General features: G+C 31.9%; 1 protein-coding gene across 2 annotated transcripts; it reads left to right on the forward strand.

Annotated features, from left to right (window-relative positions):
* Positions 1-8,960: 8,960 nt before the first annotated feature.
* LOC110617698 (cyclin-dependent kinase D-3) lies at positions 8,961-19,238 on the forward strand. 2 transcript variants are annotated; one of them, XM_021760658.2, is made up of 8 exons: positions 8,961-9,427; positions 9,724-10,022; positions 10,103-10,211; positions 10,671-10,796; positions 15,544-15,779; positions 15,850-16,170; positions 18,257-18,356; positions 19,028-19,238. In XM_021760658.2, the coding sequence occupies exons 1-7, from the start codon at positions 9,323-9,325 to the stop codon at positions 18,312-18,314; spliced, it is 1,254 nt and encodes a 417-aa protein (XP_021616350.1). In that variant the 5' UTR covers positions 8,961-9,322; the 3' UTR covers positions 18,315-18,356; positions 19,028-19,238. The 2 variants fall into 2 exon arrangements, with proteins under 2 accessions (XP_021616350.1, XP_021616348.1); XM_021760656.2 differs by lacking the exon at positions 19,028-19,238 and having other exon boundaries at positions 18,257-18,712.

A 19,238-nucleotide genomic window follows, 5' to 3' on the forward strand; every position in this document is an offset into this window, starting at 1 on the left:
TTTCTTGATTTGCATAATTGATTCATGTTGTTTACTAGTTATGCATTGGCATATTTATACCCTACAACTCTGTGAAAGCTATAAAATTTTTTTTCCCTAATTTAAGTTATTAAATTGCCTGTATTTATATTGTGTTTATTGGATCCATGTTTAATTATTTGTTTGACCCTATTATTGTTATTAGAATAATTTATAATATAGTTTTTAGGATTTAATAAAACTTACAACTTAGTCCTTTCCATCATTTTATTAACAAAATAGTACTTTCTGTTAAAATTCACTATAATAATTTAGTATTTCGACTTTTAATTTTAATAATTATAATAATTAGTTTTTATAATTTTAATTTTTGTAATAATTCAGTCTTTTTAATTTGAGTTGATTTCATAAATGGTTAACTAATTCAAGGATGATCAGACCAAAGCCGCCTATAGAAGAAATGAAAATTTCCATCACTTCTTTTGTATTTGGTTGGTAAAAAATATTAGAGTTTAATTATAAAAATTTAATTTTGAGAATCGATTATAAATAAAATTAATACCTATCAAAGTTGATGAATTTTAAACGGATTCTGTAAAGTTTGGATAATAGTTTTTTTTGAACTAAATGTCTGTATAAAATAAAAGAAAATTTATTATTTAATCTCTAGAAAAATTTATTAATGGGTCTTTCAATTTTAAAAAATATCTTAAAACGTCTTTGATATTTTAAAAGGTTTATTACTTAGTTTTTCATTAGTTTTAACTATTAAATTTTATAAAAAAATTTAAAATACTCTCAATACGAAATAACTAACTAATAAATTTTTTCAAACAATAAGATTAAATAATAAAATACTTAATAATAAAAACTAATGAAATGATTAACTAATATATTTTTTAAAACGTTAAAAATATTTTAATATATTTTTCAAAATTGAAAAACCAACTATCGATTTTCCTATATTATAAAGATTAAGTAGTAAATTTTCTTATAATAAATTCCACAAACTTTTCCATATACCACCTCTCTACTTAGTTACTATTAACATTTATAGACAATAATAGAAGCAAGGATTGTCGCCCCACGACTTGCAAGAGACTCCAAAACTAAGGGATCCGAAATAGTAGAATCTTTCCTACAGCTTTAAGTTAAAGGTTTTCTTTTGAAATCTCGACATATTGCTACCACCGAGCCCATGCTTAAGCTTATTAAAGACTTCTAACCAAACTTCCATCATAGAATCTCCCCCTATCCAAGAAGAGATTACCTCAATCTCAACAGAAAATGAATCTGAAGAAAGTTAATAAACTATCCAACACTAGAATGTGTTGGATTAATCTTGGAGATGCTAATACCAAGTTCTTTCATAATGCTGTGAAGATTAAAGAGGTCAAAAATACAATTACCAGCTTCAATTTGCCATAGGGGTGATGAATGAATAGAGCAGGATTAAAGAAGCCGTAGTTGGTTTTTATAAACAACTATTGGGCTTTGTCGATCAGAGGAGGCAGTCAACTGCATCAGATATAATTAGGGGAGGTCCTATGGTTTCAAAGGAAAAGGTTGCTATGTTATGTGATGTTGTCTCGGATGAGGAAATAAAGAACATTTTCTGGTCTAGTGGGGTGGATAAGGCCCTATGTATTGGTGGATACAATGGATTTTTCATCAAGAAAGTATGGAATATAGTAGGAAGGGATGTGACAGATAATAACAAATAGATTGGGGAGGGTCCTTAGTAGGATAATAAGTTCTGCTCAATTAGTCTTTGTTCCAGGCAGGAAGATTGTGAATAATGTACTGCTAGACTATGAACTTGTTTAGAAATTACCATAGAAGGGAGGGAGTTTCTTATTGTGCACTTTAAGTAGACCGTAGGAAAGCTTATGACTTGGTGCATTGGGACTTTTTAGAGGACATGTTGATTGGTGTGAGCTTTCCTACTATATTCTTTGATTGGGTTATGACTTGTGATAGGTCTATTTGATTCTTAGTCTTGGTAAATGGATATATAGAGGGATTCTTTCAAGGGAAGAAAGGAATTAGACAGAAGGATCCTATGTCTCCTTTGCTCTTCGTGTTGGCTATGGAGTATTTATCTAGGTACCTGTCAGTAAGAGTGGAGGAAAACTTTAAATTTCACAAGGGTTGAGCTTAATCACTTGTGTTTTGCGGATGACTTGTTCCTTTTTAGCCATGGGGATAGGGGTTCTGTGGAGATTCTTGGTGAGGGTCTGAAGCATTATGCTTTAGTGGTTAGGTTACAAGCGAATGATTCGAAGAGCTATACATATTTTGCTAGAGTTCAGGGACCTATCAAATAGTAGATCTTGCATTTTCTAGATCTTAAAGAGGGGATGTTACTCGTTACTTATTTGGGAGTTCCTTTGGTTTCTACAGCTATGAAAAAGGACCATTTGAAGAGATTGATTGAAAGAATTATAGCTAGAATAACAAGCTGGATTGCTAAAAACTTATCATATGTGGGCAGGCTTCAACTCATCAACTCGGTGCTTAGGAGCTTGCTTTGGTGCTACATCTTTATTCTTCCTAAATTTGTAGTGTATGGCACTGATAAAAGATTTAGGAGCTTTTTACGATTGAGAACTGGTGAAGGAGGAAGAAAAATAATTGTTGCATGGGATAAAGTATGTAGATCAAAGAATGAAGGAGGCTTGGGAATCAAGGAGGTTATGTCTTGGAATAAAGCAGCTGTAGAGAAACAAGTATGGTACTTGGTTGCTATTAAATCATCTCTATGGACCTCCTAGATGGAAAAGAATGATTGAGGAATGTGAGCTTCTGGGAGATATCTAAACCCTTAGCTGGCCTTGGAGGCATTTAATAAACCTAAGCAAACAACTCAAAAGTAACTATTCGTACAAATTAGGTAGAAGAGAGTTCTCTTTCTAGTATGATCCCTGGCTCAACAGGAAGAGTGTGATAGATAAATATCTTACCATCAATATACAAGATGTTGATGTGCCTAAAATTGCAAAAATCAAGGATTGGTATAGACAAGTGAAATGGAGGCTACCAAACCCGTCAAACAGTGTTACTGAGGAAACTTGGGCTTAAATAAAAAAATTACGAAGCGAAGGAAGAGTAAGATGATAAGATTGTTTAGAAGTTGTCCATTACAGAAAGTACATTATTGCCAGTGCCTGTAAGCATTTTAAAAGAGCTGAGAATAAAGTAATATGGTGAAAACTGGTGTGGGATAGTAAGATTGTCCCAAGGGATCTGGAAAGAAATATTGCAAAAATGTGAAGCTGGAAGGGAAGTGTTCAGTTGGAGGAGAGAGATATGTTGGATGGTACGTAGAGCTACTGGCAAATATATTTTGGCTAAAATTAGAAGAGTTGCTTTTGCTGCATCTGTATATTATACCTAGCAAGAATGTAACTTGGTGGTGTTTCAACGTAGATGTTTTAGCGCAAGTAGAGTTATTGCCAGAGTTTTGATGATTATAAAGTTGAGGTTAATGGGTAATAGAGATAGGAAAAATGATAGATGATATAATTGGAATTGCTGGAATTGTGGCCAATTGACTTGTAGTTGTTGATATCCTCTTATAGGTGCTTGGAGCTGATTATGGTTTCCTGCATTATACAGATGTTGATAGAACTATGATATTGGTCTTAGACTTAATTTGCTGAAATGGATTGGAGAATTGAGCTCTTATAGCTAAAATTGATTGGGTGCCCATTTGCAGAGTGACAGTGTTGATCTATCCTTTGCTCATCTACTCTCAAAGCAAAGCTCAATAGCAGTCTTGTATGCAAAATACATTTGTACTGACAAGTCCCTTATACTGAAGTTTTTTTATTTGTTATTGGATAATGGGTAGGATAATTTCTGCATCCTCAATCAAATGAAGTAGACAGCTTTGTGTTAGGCATTAGATGTAGTATGCAGTATTCCTAGATCATTTATCACTTTTATAATCTCTTTTCAATTTTTTATGTTCATAATTATATCATTATCTCAAAGATAAACATAATTAATCGGTCAATGAATACGAATGAATGTAATGCTACTTAACAAACTACATCGTCTCATGGTTCTCTTAACTTTAATTTAATTTGTTTTCTAGAAATATCATTTGGATTGAATCATTCTTAATATTTGGCAATAATATAAGAAAACAAGAATTAAATAGGTATCAAGTAACTGATCAAAATTATGGGTTACATAGCGAAATTTATTTATAATCGTTAGTGTATCACGTAATATCAAATAGAGATTAAACTTGAATTAATCTTATTGGATACTTATCACATATATAGTATGAATCATGTACCACAATATTAACTCTTCTTTCTATGGAGTGTATATCTATATATTATTCAATACTATATAGATGCTAGTTACATTCAATGTTTAGCTTTGAGTTCATATAGCGTTAAGAAAGAATATTTAATTTAATTAAATATAGTTAAATTCATTCTCGAAGGCGACACTAATGCATACACTTTGAACTTTTTATATTATCACTTTTGGTATTAATTAGTTTATAATTGTCTCATTTTCGTTAGTCATTTAAATAATAAATATAATTGCCGCAATAGGAACTCACTTATGACTATAGCTATGAACTTGATAGTGTTGTTAATCTGGTGGGAAAATAAAGCAGGTGCCATCCTTTTGCGGTGCGAGATGTTTGTATTAGACAGATGAAGGCTTTCGATTGAGTTGTATTCCTTTCATTCTTTGTTTTCCCTCTTTAAAAGAAGCAATTACCGGTGATGGATAGTGTATTTGATGTATTGTTTTCTTAAACCAGTTGAAAAACCAATGATAAATTGGAGTGGAATGCCATTAACAAAATTTTGTTCATATCTTTACTTTTAAGTGTTGTATAAGTGAATGCTACCTTCTTGGTGTTTCTCATCTGCATAATGCAAAGTTTTACCTTAGTGAAAAATAATCATAGGATTTCTTGAACCTCATTTATTGATTTGCAAAATTGCTTCATATTGTTTATTTAGTAGCTATATTTATACCCTACAACAATTTGTGAAGGCTATAGCTCTAGTTTTTTTTTTTTTTTTTAATTTAAGTTATTAAATTTCTTATATTTATATTATATTTATTGGATCCATGTGTTAAGTATTTGTGGTAAATATTTGTTTGATATTATTATTATGAGAGATTTACAATTTAGTCCCTGGGTATTGCCACTATTAACAAGTCAGTCCCTGTATTTTTAGAAACCTATTAAAACGTCCTTATGTTTTTTTTCCGTCAACGAAATAGTCCTTCCGTCTATTTTTACCGTTAAAAATATAGTAAAAGACTAAATTACCTCCTCATTATTTTTCTCCTCCTCCTCTTTCCTTTTCTTCTTCATCAATTCTTCCTCCTTCAGCTTCTTCTTCTTCTTCTTCTTTTGCTTCTTTTTTCTTCGTTTTCTTCTTTTTCTTCTTTCTCTTCTTCTTCTTCTCCTTCTTCTCCTTCTTCTTCTTCTTCTTCTTCTTTTTCTTCTTTTTCTTTTTTTTTTCTTCTTTTTCTTCTTTCTCTTCTTCTCCTTCTTCTTTTTTTCTTCTTTTTCTTCTTTATCGTCTTCTTCTTCTTCTTCTTATTCTCTTTCTTCTTTTGAGGAGGAGGAGGAGGAGGAGGAGGAGGAGGAGGAGGAGGAGGAGGAGGAAAGAAAAGACAGGGACTATTTCGTTGACAAAAAGAAACAATAAGGACGTTTTAATAGATCTGAAAATAGATAGGGACTATTTCGTTGACAAAAAGAAACAATAAGGACGTTTTAATATATTTCTAAAAATATAGGGAGGGACGATTTCGTTGACAGAAAGAAACGATGAGGAGGGACTATTTTATTGACGGAAAGAATCGATAATGACGTTTTAATAGATATGAGAAAAGATAGAGACTATTTTATTGATCGGAAAAAAAACGATAAGGACATTTTACTAGATATGAAAAAAGATAAAAATGTTTTAATAGATTTTTGAAAATGTAAGGACTAACTTGTTAATAATAGCAATATCCAAAGACTAAATAAATGGTTTTATTTGAGGGTAAAATTGGATTTTAAAAATTTTCTCTCTCCTTTATCTAATTTTAACGGAAAAGAGGATGGAAGGATTATTTTGTTGACGGAAAGAAAATATAAGGATGTTTTAATAGGTTTCTAAAAATACAGAAACTGACTTGTTAATAATGGCAATATCTAAGGACTAAATTATAAATCTCCCTATTATTATTAGGAGTTAGCAGTATTCGGTTCAAACTGAAAAAAATATAGTTATTTCGGTTCAGTTCGATTTTGATTAAAAAAAATCAAAAAAATCGAATGAACTGATTAGTGATAATAATATATTATTTTTAATAATATAGAGAGATTAGACCATATTAAGGTTAAAATATTCTAATTAAATTTTAAAATACTAAAAATAAAATGTAAAAAATAAAAAATTTATTAAAAATTCAAACCGAACCGAATCAAATTGAATCAGATCAATTCGATTGGATTTGATTTGATTTTTAATTAAAATCAGTTCGATTTGATTTTTATAAATATTAAAATTTCAGTTTTTGATTTATTCATTTCGATTTAATTTTAAACTGAACCGACTGAATGCTCACTCCTAATTATTATAATTGATATTTGAAGTATTGCCTGTGAACTTTGAAGTAGGTTGAATATGCTTTTTATATAAAAAAAAAAATTATTAATCAATCTCTACGGTATAGAAAAATTTACTAATTAGTCTCTCGATTATGAAAAATACACTAAACGTTTATAAAATTTTAAAAATTAATCTAATTAATTTTTTCATATATTTAATTATCAGTAAAATATTTAATTCTTAAAATTAATGAAATGACTAATAAATGATTTTTTTTAATATTTCAGAGATATTTTAATGTATAATTCAAAATCAAAAAATCAATTAACAAGTTTTTCCCGCGACCACAAAAGCTAAATAGTAGTTTTTTTTTATATAAAAAAAACTTATCTAATTTATTTATGTATATATATTCAATTTTAACATCAATGCAAAAATAGCAAACTTGTTGCTAATGACTGAAGCACTCTCAATCTATTTACAACTCCTTTTCCATAAATGTACTCTTTTCTTTCTTTTTTTTTTTATTTGTCTTAAATTATAAGATTGTAATTTATTGATTAGCTAATATGCCTCTATTTAATCTCTATTTAATCTCTATTTAATATGTATTGAAAAGGTAAAATTTATTAATTCCAACAATAAAATATTAATGGAATAATATAGGTGAAAGGTATATGAGAAAAGAGAATATAATATTTAATTTTTTAACTATATTAGGTATATTTTTTTAATATATATAAAAAACAAACAAAATTTATTTTTTCCCATCTAATAAATTTAATTTAATAAATTTTTTTAATAATTGTATTGTTTAAAATGAAAGAATTATATTTTTGTTAATTGAATAAAAAATTATTTTAAATTAAGTTGAAATCTTGTATAAATTTACAAAAATTCATTTAAATTTTTTTCTTACAAAATGAATATATCAAATAATTTTTAAATTCGTTATTTGTAAAAAAAAAAAAAAAAGAATAAGTGAAGTTTTGACCTTTAGATTTTAACTTGCATGAATTAAAATTAAACAACTTTTAGCAAAGGCAGAAAACAACAATTATATAAGATATTTTATTTTTCTCATAACTTTATAATATTTGAGCATATTAATTTCTTATATTATAAAAACTAAATTTTTTCAAAAACTTTGAACTAAAGTTTTTTTTTTAAATTTCAAACTATTGCGGCATCAAATCCACGTCGAAAGATTTTAGTTTTATATCAAAACTCATTTTTAATGAACTAAAATTAAGGAAAAACCATTGCACAAATTGATTAATTGGCATTGAAATGGCTGGTTGAAACCAAGGGACCAGGATATAAAGGACATTGGAAACATCTTTTGCTTGAAAATTTCTCCCAAAAACATGTTCATTCTAGTAGTTTTAGTCTTAATCCAAAAGCTGATAAGCCCATTAAATGAATAGATAATGATTAGGAGATATTTTTGGGAGATAGGAAAGAGTGATGAAAGCCAACTAAACTCGACCCAAATATATTTTAGCATTTATAGAATAATTGTTTTATAATTAGGTTTGTATTAGAGGGTAATATTTACTTTTTAGAACTCGGGCTAAACATATATAAAGCTTTTTCTCTCCACTGTTTGAACCATGAGATATTTTCTCAATTTCGATTTAATTTAAAATTTTTGTGATTTCATCTACTTTATTCTGTTATTCTAATGCGACCGTTCTCCATCTCTTTTTAAATCAGAATGATTGCCTACGAATGAATTTAGTCTCTCTTTAATTTTGGCGAGATTTATAAATAAATAAATATTTTATTTATTTTTTATTTTTATATCTATGTGTCACCTTGATAAATTTACTTGAATTTGATTTAAATTGCATGAAATCTATTTGTATTTCATGTTTTAGTTTGTAAGCAAGTATTTTCAAAGGTTTCTTATTCAATAGAGGGTCTTATTGCATGTTTGAAAGAGGTGGAAAGATGAAAATTTTGATACCCACTAATTTTCAATGAAATATTACTATAATTTTTTCATTTGAGGATAGATATTTAGAAAGAGGGAGATAATTAGAAAATTTCCATACATATCTTGTCTTGTTAATCCATATAATAATAAGTAGTAGCATTATTATGATCTTTGAAAAAAGAACACTCAGCCCAAGGGATCAAGCTTATTAAGAATGCAATATTCTTGTTAAAAGGTTAGAAATAGTTTACAAAATGAAAATAAATAAATAAATTATTAAATTAAACCATATATTAATTATATCTAAATGTAAAACCAAATGAAATCATATGACAAACATTGAAATTTATTTTAAATTTAATCTATCTACAATTTAATTGAATTCTAGAAATTTTGTGAAATGAGATTGAATCAAAGGCTGTATAAAATCCCATAAGAAAAAGTAAAAAGATAAATTGCTAGTCTCCTTTTCTTTCCTTCAGTTCACTACTAGTTCCCTTCCCTTCCCTTCCCTTTTGGTTCCCTTCCGTCCAAACAGAGTATTTATTTCCCTTACTTTCCCGTCCTTTCCAACCTACCAAACACGCTGCAATTCGGCCAAAATCAGCTCTGTCTTCCTTTCTTTCTCCCAATCTGATTCCTCAAGCCTATAGAATCTTTTTTCACCGTGTAAGATAATAACCAGAAAAGAACCAATTTCCAAAACCCTATTTTTTGAACATGAATTCCTGAGAAAAATTCATCGGATTATATAGATATCAATTGCAATTGTATTAGTAAAAGAAAAGAACGGAAAGAAAGAAAAAAAACAACAATGTCAGAAAACGACACAGAAAAGAAAGTTGCTGATAGGTATCTCAAGCGTGAGGTGCTTGGTGAAGGTACTTATGGTGTCGTCTACAAAGCCATCGATACTAAGGTAACCCTAAGATTGTATCTTTACTGCATCCTACCTGTGTTTGCTTTTATTATTGGATTAATTTTTTTTAAAATTTTTTTACATAAATGATTGGTGGTGAAATTTGTTTAATTGTAGCTTAAAAATTGAAGAAATTTTCAATTTCAATTTTTTTGTTTGGTTTTCTGGAGAAAGGCGGGGGAGAGGATTTTCTTTAAGGTTTTAATTACCTTCCCAATATGGATAATGAATATGATGCTGAATGTAAGGTGTGTGCTTTTTAGTTTGTCTGATTGGTCACTGCTGTATATGTGCAGACTGGACAGACAGTGGCTATTAAGAAAATTCGGCTTGGGAAGCAAAAGGAGGGGGTTAATTTTACAGCACTTCGAGAGATTAAACTGCTTAAAGAGCTTAAAGACCCAAATATAATCGAGTTGATTGATGCATTCCCTCACAAAGGAAATTTGCATCTTGTCTTCGAGTTCATGGAGACTGATCTTGAAGCAGTTATTCGTGACCGAAACATATTTCTTTCACCAGCTGACATAAAATCATACTTTCAGATGACATTGAAGGGACTGGCTTACTGCCACAAGAAATGGGTTCTCCATAGGTATTAGCTTTGTTCTGGGAAGCTAATATGTATAATATTTGCTAACTACTGCCTCTGATGTTCTGTACTTGCATTTACAGAGATATGAAGCCAAACAACTTGTTGATAGCTTCTAATGGACAGCTTAAACTTGCAGATTTTGGTTTGGCACGAATTTTTGGGAGCCCAGATCGCAAGTTCACTCACCAAGTATGCTTCTCCTCCTGTAATTGCTGGTTTCCTTTCAGTTTGCAATTTTTAAGCATTTTAAGTTACAAGGGTTTGGTAAGTAAAAACACCATATCCTTCAGAATTATTATTTTTCATCAGTATGCTTAGCTTACCGGCATGGGATACTGCTTATTGGCACAATGAATAATCTGTTCTGAAACCTTATGTTAAGCACCTGCGAATTGTTTTACTTCTATTTTTCCACTTTTGTATACATATATTTTTTCAATTAGTTACATTTTTTTTACCATTATCTTTAGTTGATTAATCTTTTCTGGGAGAAACCCTTTTCTTTGTTGCTTATGATTGTCTGCTAGATGGACATCATGTTGCATATTCTGGTTATAGTACTTCCCAAGTTATTTGCCTTATCATAATTTTGTGATTACTAGTAATTTTAGCTAAGTTAACTGACAAGCTTGGATTACCATTGAGTAGGTCTTTGCTCGATGGTATAGAGCGCCTGAGCTGTTGTTTGGCACCAAACAATATGGTTCTGGGGTTGATGTTTGGGCTGCAGCCTGTATATTTGCTGAACTCCTCCTTCGCCGACCATTTCTACAGGTAAGCATGATTAATTCCACTATTGGTATTTCTTTAGAATTTCATCTATATCGTTTGTTGAATACTTGCAAAGATACTTCATAGCATGTTTTCGGTTGTACTAATTAAATATGTTATGCCATTCGTGTTGTTGTTTCTTCAAACTGGGTTTGTTGATTTCCTTTGTACAATGATTAGTTCTTCATATATAAGATCTTTTGTTTCCTACCGAGTGGGGGTTGCTTGCTCTCATCTAGCGTCAGTTTTCATAAAGATTTCATTCTGATCTTTGACCATTTGATTAGTTTCTAAGTAGGTTTATTGGGCCCAAAATTTGAGAATACATGATTGTATAATCTCTCTTCCAAATTTTGGTGAAGAAGTTGTAATATAAGTTCTCTTTAAAGGAGCCTGAAGACCGAATTTGGATAGGTTGAAATAAAACCAAAGTGCTAAAGGATGGAGTAATCGAGTAAGAGCACTTTGGTTTTTGTCCTTGAGAACGAAAGAGACGTCCATGTTTCTACAAACTACCTAGGCATTAAACTGATAAGTCACATGATGAAGTTATAAGAAAGAGTGGTTGCACAGACTTAGGGACACTACTAAGGTATCAGAGGACCACTTTGGCTTTATGCTTGCTAGATGTACAACCACCTTCTTTTTTGTTAAGAAGATTGATGGATTTGTAGGGAGAGAGAAGTATTTTCTCATGGTATTGTCGAGTTGAAAAAGACTCGTGTTATAGTATTGAGGAATGTTCTTTGGTGGGTTCTAGAAAAGCAAGAACTCAATTTCAAAAATATAAATTTCACTAAGGACATGTATAAGGGGCAGTTACTAGTGTAGGAACAACTAGAGCGGATGTGGATGAGTTTCCATAACAATGTGTCTCCATTAAGGATCGACTTTGAATCTATATCTGTTTGCGTTGGCTATGGATGAGTTAATCATATATAAGATATTAAGATGATGACTTATGGTTCATATTGCTTGCAGATGATGTTATCCTAGTGAATGAAACTGGTAAAGGAGTTAATCAAAGATTCAAAAGTTGGAATTGTGGTGGAGGACTCTTGAGAATTAAGAGTTTTAGGCAAAGTAGAAGATGTGCATCATGAGTATGGTTCTGGTAGAAAGAGTGGGGGTGTGGTGTTTAATTAAATGGAGTTTTAGTGGCAAAACGCAACCAATTTAAGTATTTAGGTTTTATCATTTGAAAAAATGGTGTATTAGATAAGGATGCATCTCTCATTGAGGATAATTAAAATGGTTTTATCATGACTAATATTGAAAACCAAATGCTGCCATATGAAATGCAACAAATTAGTGGTAGAAAAAGTAAAGAGGAAGAATGAGGAGACCTAATATAACGTAGTGTAAGTAATATCAAAATATTTACAATTTTTGGATATTGTTGTGGAATTGGTTTCATCAAAAATAGCTAAATGGCAAAAAATATTCATATAGCGTACCTCAACTAGTTTGGGATTAAGGCTTAGTTCTCGTTTTTTTGAAATCGAACACGCTTGAGAATATCTTGCAATGAAATTGTGCATTATGAACCTATTTGGTTTGAGACATTACTTAGAATGTGTGAGAAATCGTATATCATATTGTGATTAACAAAGCTGGAACCTATTACTATTTGTTGAGATTTGTTTTTCCCTTTCATTGTGTAGGGATTTTAGCCTTAATTGTAGAGATTTGATTTGTTGCCTTTCTTGTAAATCTTCCTAGTTAGGCTTATTACTCTTGTATGAATAAAGATGTCTTAACTCTTTAAAGATTATCAGAATACAATTCAAAAATTCTCTCCCTAAATTCTACATGGTATCAAAGTTTTGATCCTAATATCCTAATTTGGTGTCTAATTTTTGCCAATTTTATCAATTTCTCTCAGAAACCCTAATTCACCCATTTTTCGAACTCTCCTACCTAGACCCTTCTTCTATCCTTATCGACACCCTCAGACTAGTCGAAACCCCATCGCCGGTCGATCCATCAGCTCTGGCCACCCAGACCTTGGTGCGTGTATCACACGTGCCACCTCTTTCAACACGTGAGAGTCATTCCCGGCGTTGTTTCACTTTTCGACCGACGTTGTTGACATCCTCTCAGTGCTTCCAACATTCTTTTGTTGTCTTTGGCTTCATTTGGTGTGGGTAAGGTGTTTCTTTGGGTTTCACTGTAGCTTTTTCCCTATTTTGAGATGGCTGAAGGCAACGCAACTGCCCTTTCCAATGCTTTGTCTTGGTCAAGACTTGGTATTGCCTCTCTTGCTCATCGTAATGCTTGTGAATGGATCATAAACTCCAGAGATAATAAACATATGACAGGTTCTTCTAAAATTTTTCTCACCTACTCTCCATCTCTAACACAAGATCATGTTTGAATAGTTGATGGCTCCTATAGTCCCATAGTTGGTACAAGTTTTGATAATTGTACTCCGAATATCACCCTTTCCTTTGTTCTTCATGCACGTGGCTTTCCTATTAATCTGTTATGTATCAATGTTCTCACCAATTCTCTCAATTGTAAAGCTAATTTTTTTTCACTTATTGTATCTTTTAGAATCTACAATCTAGGAAGAGGATTGGCATTGATAGTCTGTAAGATGGCTTATATGTTTTGAATGGTAATCTAGGTGGTGGTGTAGATCAAGCTTTCTTTGTACGAATAAAGATGTCAATAAGGAAATAATCTAGTAGCATAGGAGGTATTCCAGAATTTGAAAAAGTATTCAAATTTAGGGGGAGGATATTTATGTTGGACGACTGGAAAGATCGAATTTGAAGAAATGTTCAAGAAAAGAAAAGAAAGATAAAGTCATCGAGCAGAAAATTCAAGAAAAGAAAAGAAAGATAAAGCCATCGAGCAGTCTATACCATGTCAAGAATTATCCTCAAATTCTCCCAGTGAGTTACCTCTACCAGGAGGCATTTGCCCCCTATTGCAAAGATGAGTACAATCAGAATTCTGTTGTCTTGTGCAGCCAACCTTAACTGGAACTTACAACAGTTTTAGATGAAAAATGTATTCCTCCATGGAGATTTAGAGGAGCAGGTGTATATGGAAAGTCATCTAGGATTTGCTGATGAAAAAACACAAGGAAATGTATGCAAACTTAAGAAGGTTTTGTACGGTGGTTTGACAAATTTAACAAGGCCAAGATCTCTTTTGGCTACCAGTAGAGCAACGTGGGTCATACTCTATTTATTAGGTACTACAAGAGCAAAGTCACTCTTCTTATAGTTTATGTAGATGATATAGTGATGACAGGAGATGACAGTGAAAAAATAGTTCGACTAAAGAAGCTTCTGGCCAAAGAATTTGAGATTAATGATATAGGAAAGCTTTAGTATTTCCTTGGGATTGAAGTTGCAAGATTAGAAAAAGGCATTTTCATTTCTTCTAGTTCTGTTGGAAAAAACAGTTATGTTGAGATGCAAGCCAGTAGAATCTCCCATAGAAAGCAATCATAGGCTACCAGCGGGGATTTGCTAGTTAGTTGATACGGGGAGATATCAGAGATTGGTGGGAAGACTAATTTATCTCTCTTATGTTAGACTTGATATAGTATATGCAGTTAGCTTGGTAAGCCGGTTTATGCATGACCCTCGTAAGTCTCACATGCAAGTTTTCCTTCGTATTTTGAGGCTCCTATTCTCCTAACATTGTCATTTCCAAATAAAAGTTTTTACAGATGCAGATTGGCCTGGATCTCCAAATGATAGGAGGTCAACGTCTAGTCATTGTATATTCATTGAAGGAAATCTTATCATATAGAGGAGCAAAAAACAAAGGGTAGTTGCTTGATTAAGTGCTGAACCCGAATATAAAGTTATTGCACTAGGCATTTATGAGCTTTTGTGGTTACAAAGATTGTTGGAAGAACCGAAATTGTTGGAAAATGGCGAATTACTCTTGTATTGTGACAATAAAGTCGCCATCATTCAGTACTACATGATAGAACAAAGTATATAGACATTGACCGACACTTTATTAAAGAAAACTAACAGTTGTTATCTTGAGCTTAGCTCATGTTACTTCAGAAAAAGAGCTGGCTGATGTATTCACCCAAGTTCTTAACAATAGAACTTATCATAACCTCATTTGCAAGTTGAGCATGTATAATATCTATGCACCAATTTGAGAGAGAGTATTGACAGATTTGTTTTTCCTGTTAATTATAGGGATTTTAGCCTTAATTGTAAGAGTTTTGATTTGTTGCCTTGTAAATCTTTCTAGTTAGGCTTATTACTCTTGTATGAATAGGGATGTACTAGCTCAGTAAAGATTATCAGAAATACAATTGAAAAATTCTCTCCCTAAATTCTACACTATCCAAATCATTGTGTTGCTGACCTATTGTTTGGTTACCTTTGCTGAAGAAAACTTTTTTTTGAACAAATAAAGGTGATTTTTTTTTTGGCTCAACTTTTATATTTTAGCATTCACTAGTGCTACAAAAGATGCTGTATTTGGGAAGCTAGTTAATATTTATCATTGTTTGCACATTTGTATTTGTAAAGGATGTCCTTATCTGGTTGGTAATTTTGTGTATTAATATTTGATCATTGGTTGGCTGAACAATCCTTTTTTAGTTGGTAATCTTATCAGGCAAATTACTTAAATATCTATGACTTGTTTTCTAATGGAATATCCACAGTTACATCCTGTCCACTTATTTTTTTTCTTGCACTATTTATGAGTGTCAATGTCTCCATGTTTAGTACTTCTAACGTTTTGATTTGAATGGATATAGGGAACAAGTGATATTGATCAATTAGGGAAGATTTTTCAAGCCTTTGGGACTCCAACACCTTCTCAGTGGCCTGATTTGGTCTACCTTCCTGATTATGTGGAATACCAATCTGTTCCTGCACAACCTTGGCGTAAATTGTTTCCGATGGCTACTGATGATGCTTTAGATCTGTTGGCAAAGATGTTTACTTATGATCCAAAAGTTAGAATATCGGTTGAACAGGCATTAGAGCACCGGTATGAAGAACATTCCCAATGGAAACTTCACATATCATTTGTTTCTTGCTCTCATCTGTTTTCCTTCTAGGTACTTCTCATCTGCACCTCTGCCTACGGAGCCGGCTAAGCTCCCTAGACCTGCCCCCAAGCGGGAATCTGTCAATCCTAGAGCTTCAGATTTCCATCCACTGGAGGGACCCACTGTGCTATCACCTCCAAGGAAGGCAAGAAGAGTGATGCCTGACCGTGAGGGATTCGATGGAAATGCATATCAAGTTGATAAGATTGATGAGCATGGTGAAATCAGACAGGCAGCTGGGAATTACACTGGCAGGAATGAACAGGTGCCAATGTCAATAGATTTTTCTGTTTTTGGATCAAGACCTATGAGCAGACCGACAATTAACAGGTGAGCCCATATTATTTAAGTAATCCTTTTATATCATAATGGGTTTTAAACCTTATCAGAATACTGAAGTCAATCAGATTACAAATATTGGTGGTTCTGGAGTTTTAAGCATTATAGCATCAATGGTGCAACTCCATATATGAGTGTAGATTATCAAAGTTTTATTTGAGCAGAACTTAACTTGAAATTAAGTAGGAAAATGGTGCAATGCTTATACTATTTGTGGGATGCATGGGACACTATATAAACTTGTAAAAACTTTATCATTGATTATTGCTGAACATAAAAGACGAGAATAAGATGTCCTGAATAGAAAAAGGTAGAAACTTCTCATCAAGATCGGCTTTTAGAAAACTAGAAAGTTTGCCAGTTAGAAGAACAAAATAATTGAAAGTTTTATCTGATGCAAATGCAATAAACACAGAGAATAACAGTTTTAACAACTGTTAGTTCCACTTGATAAAGTCATATATACCCCCCCCCCCCCACCTTATCGCTAAATTCTACTGTCCATACTGAGGAAACTACATGTATTATCTTTTTTACAGTAACTTGTGAGTTGGGCTCCTACTCACCTGCTGAATAACCAATATTACAAAGTTCCTCCCATAATAATAGCTTGTGCAGTGAACACACTTTGGTTCAATTGAGATGTTCCTGCCTCTCAAATTACACAAAATTAACAATGCCTGAATCATAATTTTGTTGGAACCAAATGTATGGATCATTTTTTGACGTTTAGCTGTGTTAGACACCAAGACTACATTAATGTCCAAAATTTGTAAATCTTTTGATACCACTTTTTTCCATGTCATTTGTTGTCTTCCTAACTGGTCACAATTGTCTTGACACATTTTATTTCCAATATGTGCTACATTCATTTTCTGACAGATGTGGTTATTTTGATCTTATCCATCGTCCAACATTCAGTCCCATACAGAATAGCTGGTCTGAGCATATCCCTATATAAGTTTTTATTTTTCACTTTGTTAGGGATCTTATGGTGGTATAATACGTCGGTCGTGCTTCTCTATTTTATCCTTCCAATATTGATCTATTACTTACATCCTCATCTACAGTATGATTATTCTGTATCAAAGAACTTAAATACTTGAATTAATGGCAATTAGGCACAAACTTCATCCATATGAACCTCAGTCGCCATTCCTTCTATGAGAGCTAATTGGCACGTCATATGTTGCACAGTTATTATACTTAGCTTACAACCCTTGCTTTCAAGAATCATTCTCCATGTGTATGCAATACATGGACAGAATTTGCAGCACCTACTTTTTATTTGTCCAAACCTATATTCAGCAGGGAGTCTGGGCTGTTACTAAATTCAGTTTTTCCATTAAATGTTGGGAGCTTCACTTTTATGAAATAATGGTCAATATAATTGGGTCGGTTGGTTAAGACACTATAGAAAATTCAATCTGATTCTTAATTTGAAAGCCTGAAGAAGCTGAAGGGATATGTATGCTTCCATAGGACAGAGTGTAGGAGCCTCGGAGACACGTCTCTTGGTGTAAAGGATAGATGGCCAAATGCGTTGAATTTTTTAGTTTTGTTTTCAATTTGAGGAAATAAAATTAAATGGTTCTTAGCATATGGGATGGTATTGTACTGATGCCCTTCAATATCATTCTTCTGTGGGGAAATTACTGTTTCATCCCTGTATTATAGGGAAATTCATTAGTTAGTCTCTAATATATTAAAATGTTCTTGACATTTTAAAAATTTTACTAATTAGTTTTTCTGTTAATTTTAGCCATTAAATATTGTACGAAAACTTAAAATGCTTTTAATATGGAAGGGGTAATTAGTATACTTTTTACAGAACTAAAGGATCAACTAATAAATTTTTACAAACCAGAGGAGCTAAATGGTAAAACATTTAATGGTTAAAATTAATAGAAAAACTTATTAGTAGATTTTTTAAAATCTCACTTTTAATGTATTTTCAAAACTAATGGACCAACTAATGAGGTTTTCTATAACATGGGGACTATATAGTAAAGTTCCCTTTTTCTGTGTGGCTTGTGCCACAGTGATTGATATTTATTAATGTTGTGATCTCATGCAGTGCTGACAGATCCCATCTGAAGAGGAAACTAGATCTTGAATTCCAGCATCCAGAATAGAAACCATTTTGGATGGACTATTCCAGGGAATGCATTTATGAGGTAATTAATGATTGTCGAGTTTGTTTGTAATTATGCGGCAGTATTTCCTATTTCTTACGCTGACAAGCAACAGCCTTTTTCTTGGCATTTTCACCTACTACTAGGAACATTATCATTTTTCACATGTTTGAAGTTGTGGCACAAACATGGGAATAATGAAGATAATTTCCATGGAAATACTGTGATAACAATTGGAAAGATAGGACATTTTTTTAGCATTTTAAGAAAATTCAGTGTGCTATCCCTGGATTCCTTTTTTTTCTTTTAAATCTTTTTGGCCCCCTCAATATTTGATGCTTGATACTATTTGAACTGTGCTTGGGTGCTTAAATTCCAATGCAAATCATGTTTTATCATTTTTTTGGCTGTTGAATTGACCTAGAATATTGCTCTGCTTTCATTTTTTTTTTCTTTCCTCGTGGATGGATGGAATTTACCTTTCAATTATAAATGATTTCTCCTTAATCCTTATCTAACTTCCTCCCTGATTCCATTTTCATGTCTTTCTGGATTCGATTGTTTATTTGGTTTCTTCAATATAGAGATAATTGCGACTTGGGAATTTCCTTCAATTGATCTGTGAATTTTTGTAGGCATATTTATTATATAAATATAATATATTTATATAATTTATTTACAATAAAAATTTTATTTCTAATTTATTTCTATAGATTTAAAGTATCCACATAGCGGCTCAGTCATGGTAAGGCACAAGCCATTGGTTCAAATACGACGCGGGGCTTTAGCCTTTTTTTTTTTCATAAAGCCCAACTATGGTATTCCTATGCAAGCGTGGTAACTATTTATATGTTTTATATTTTCATGAATCTAAGAACTTTTACTTGTATTACATGATTTGGTCTACATATTGGTAGAATTATA

The sequence above is a fragment of the Manihot esculenta genome, chromosome 6 (assembly GCF_001659605.2).
Source record: "Manihot esculenta cultivar AM560-2 chromosome 6, M.esculenta_v8, whole genome shotgun sequence".
Taxonomy (NCBI): domain Eukaryota; kingdom Viridiplantae; phylum Streptophyta; class Magnoliopsida; order Malpighiales; family Euphorbiaceae; genus Manihot; species Manihot esculenta.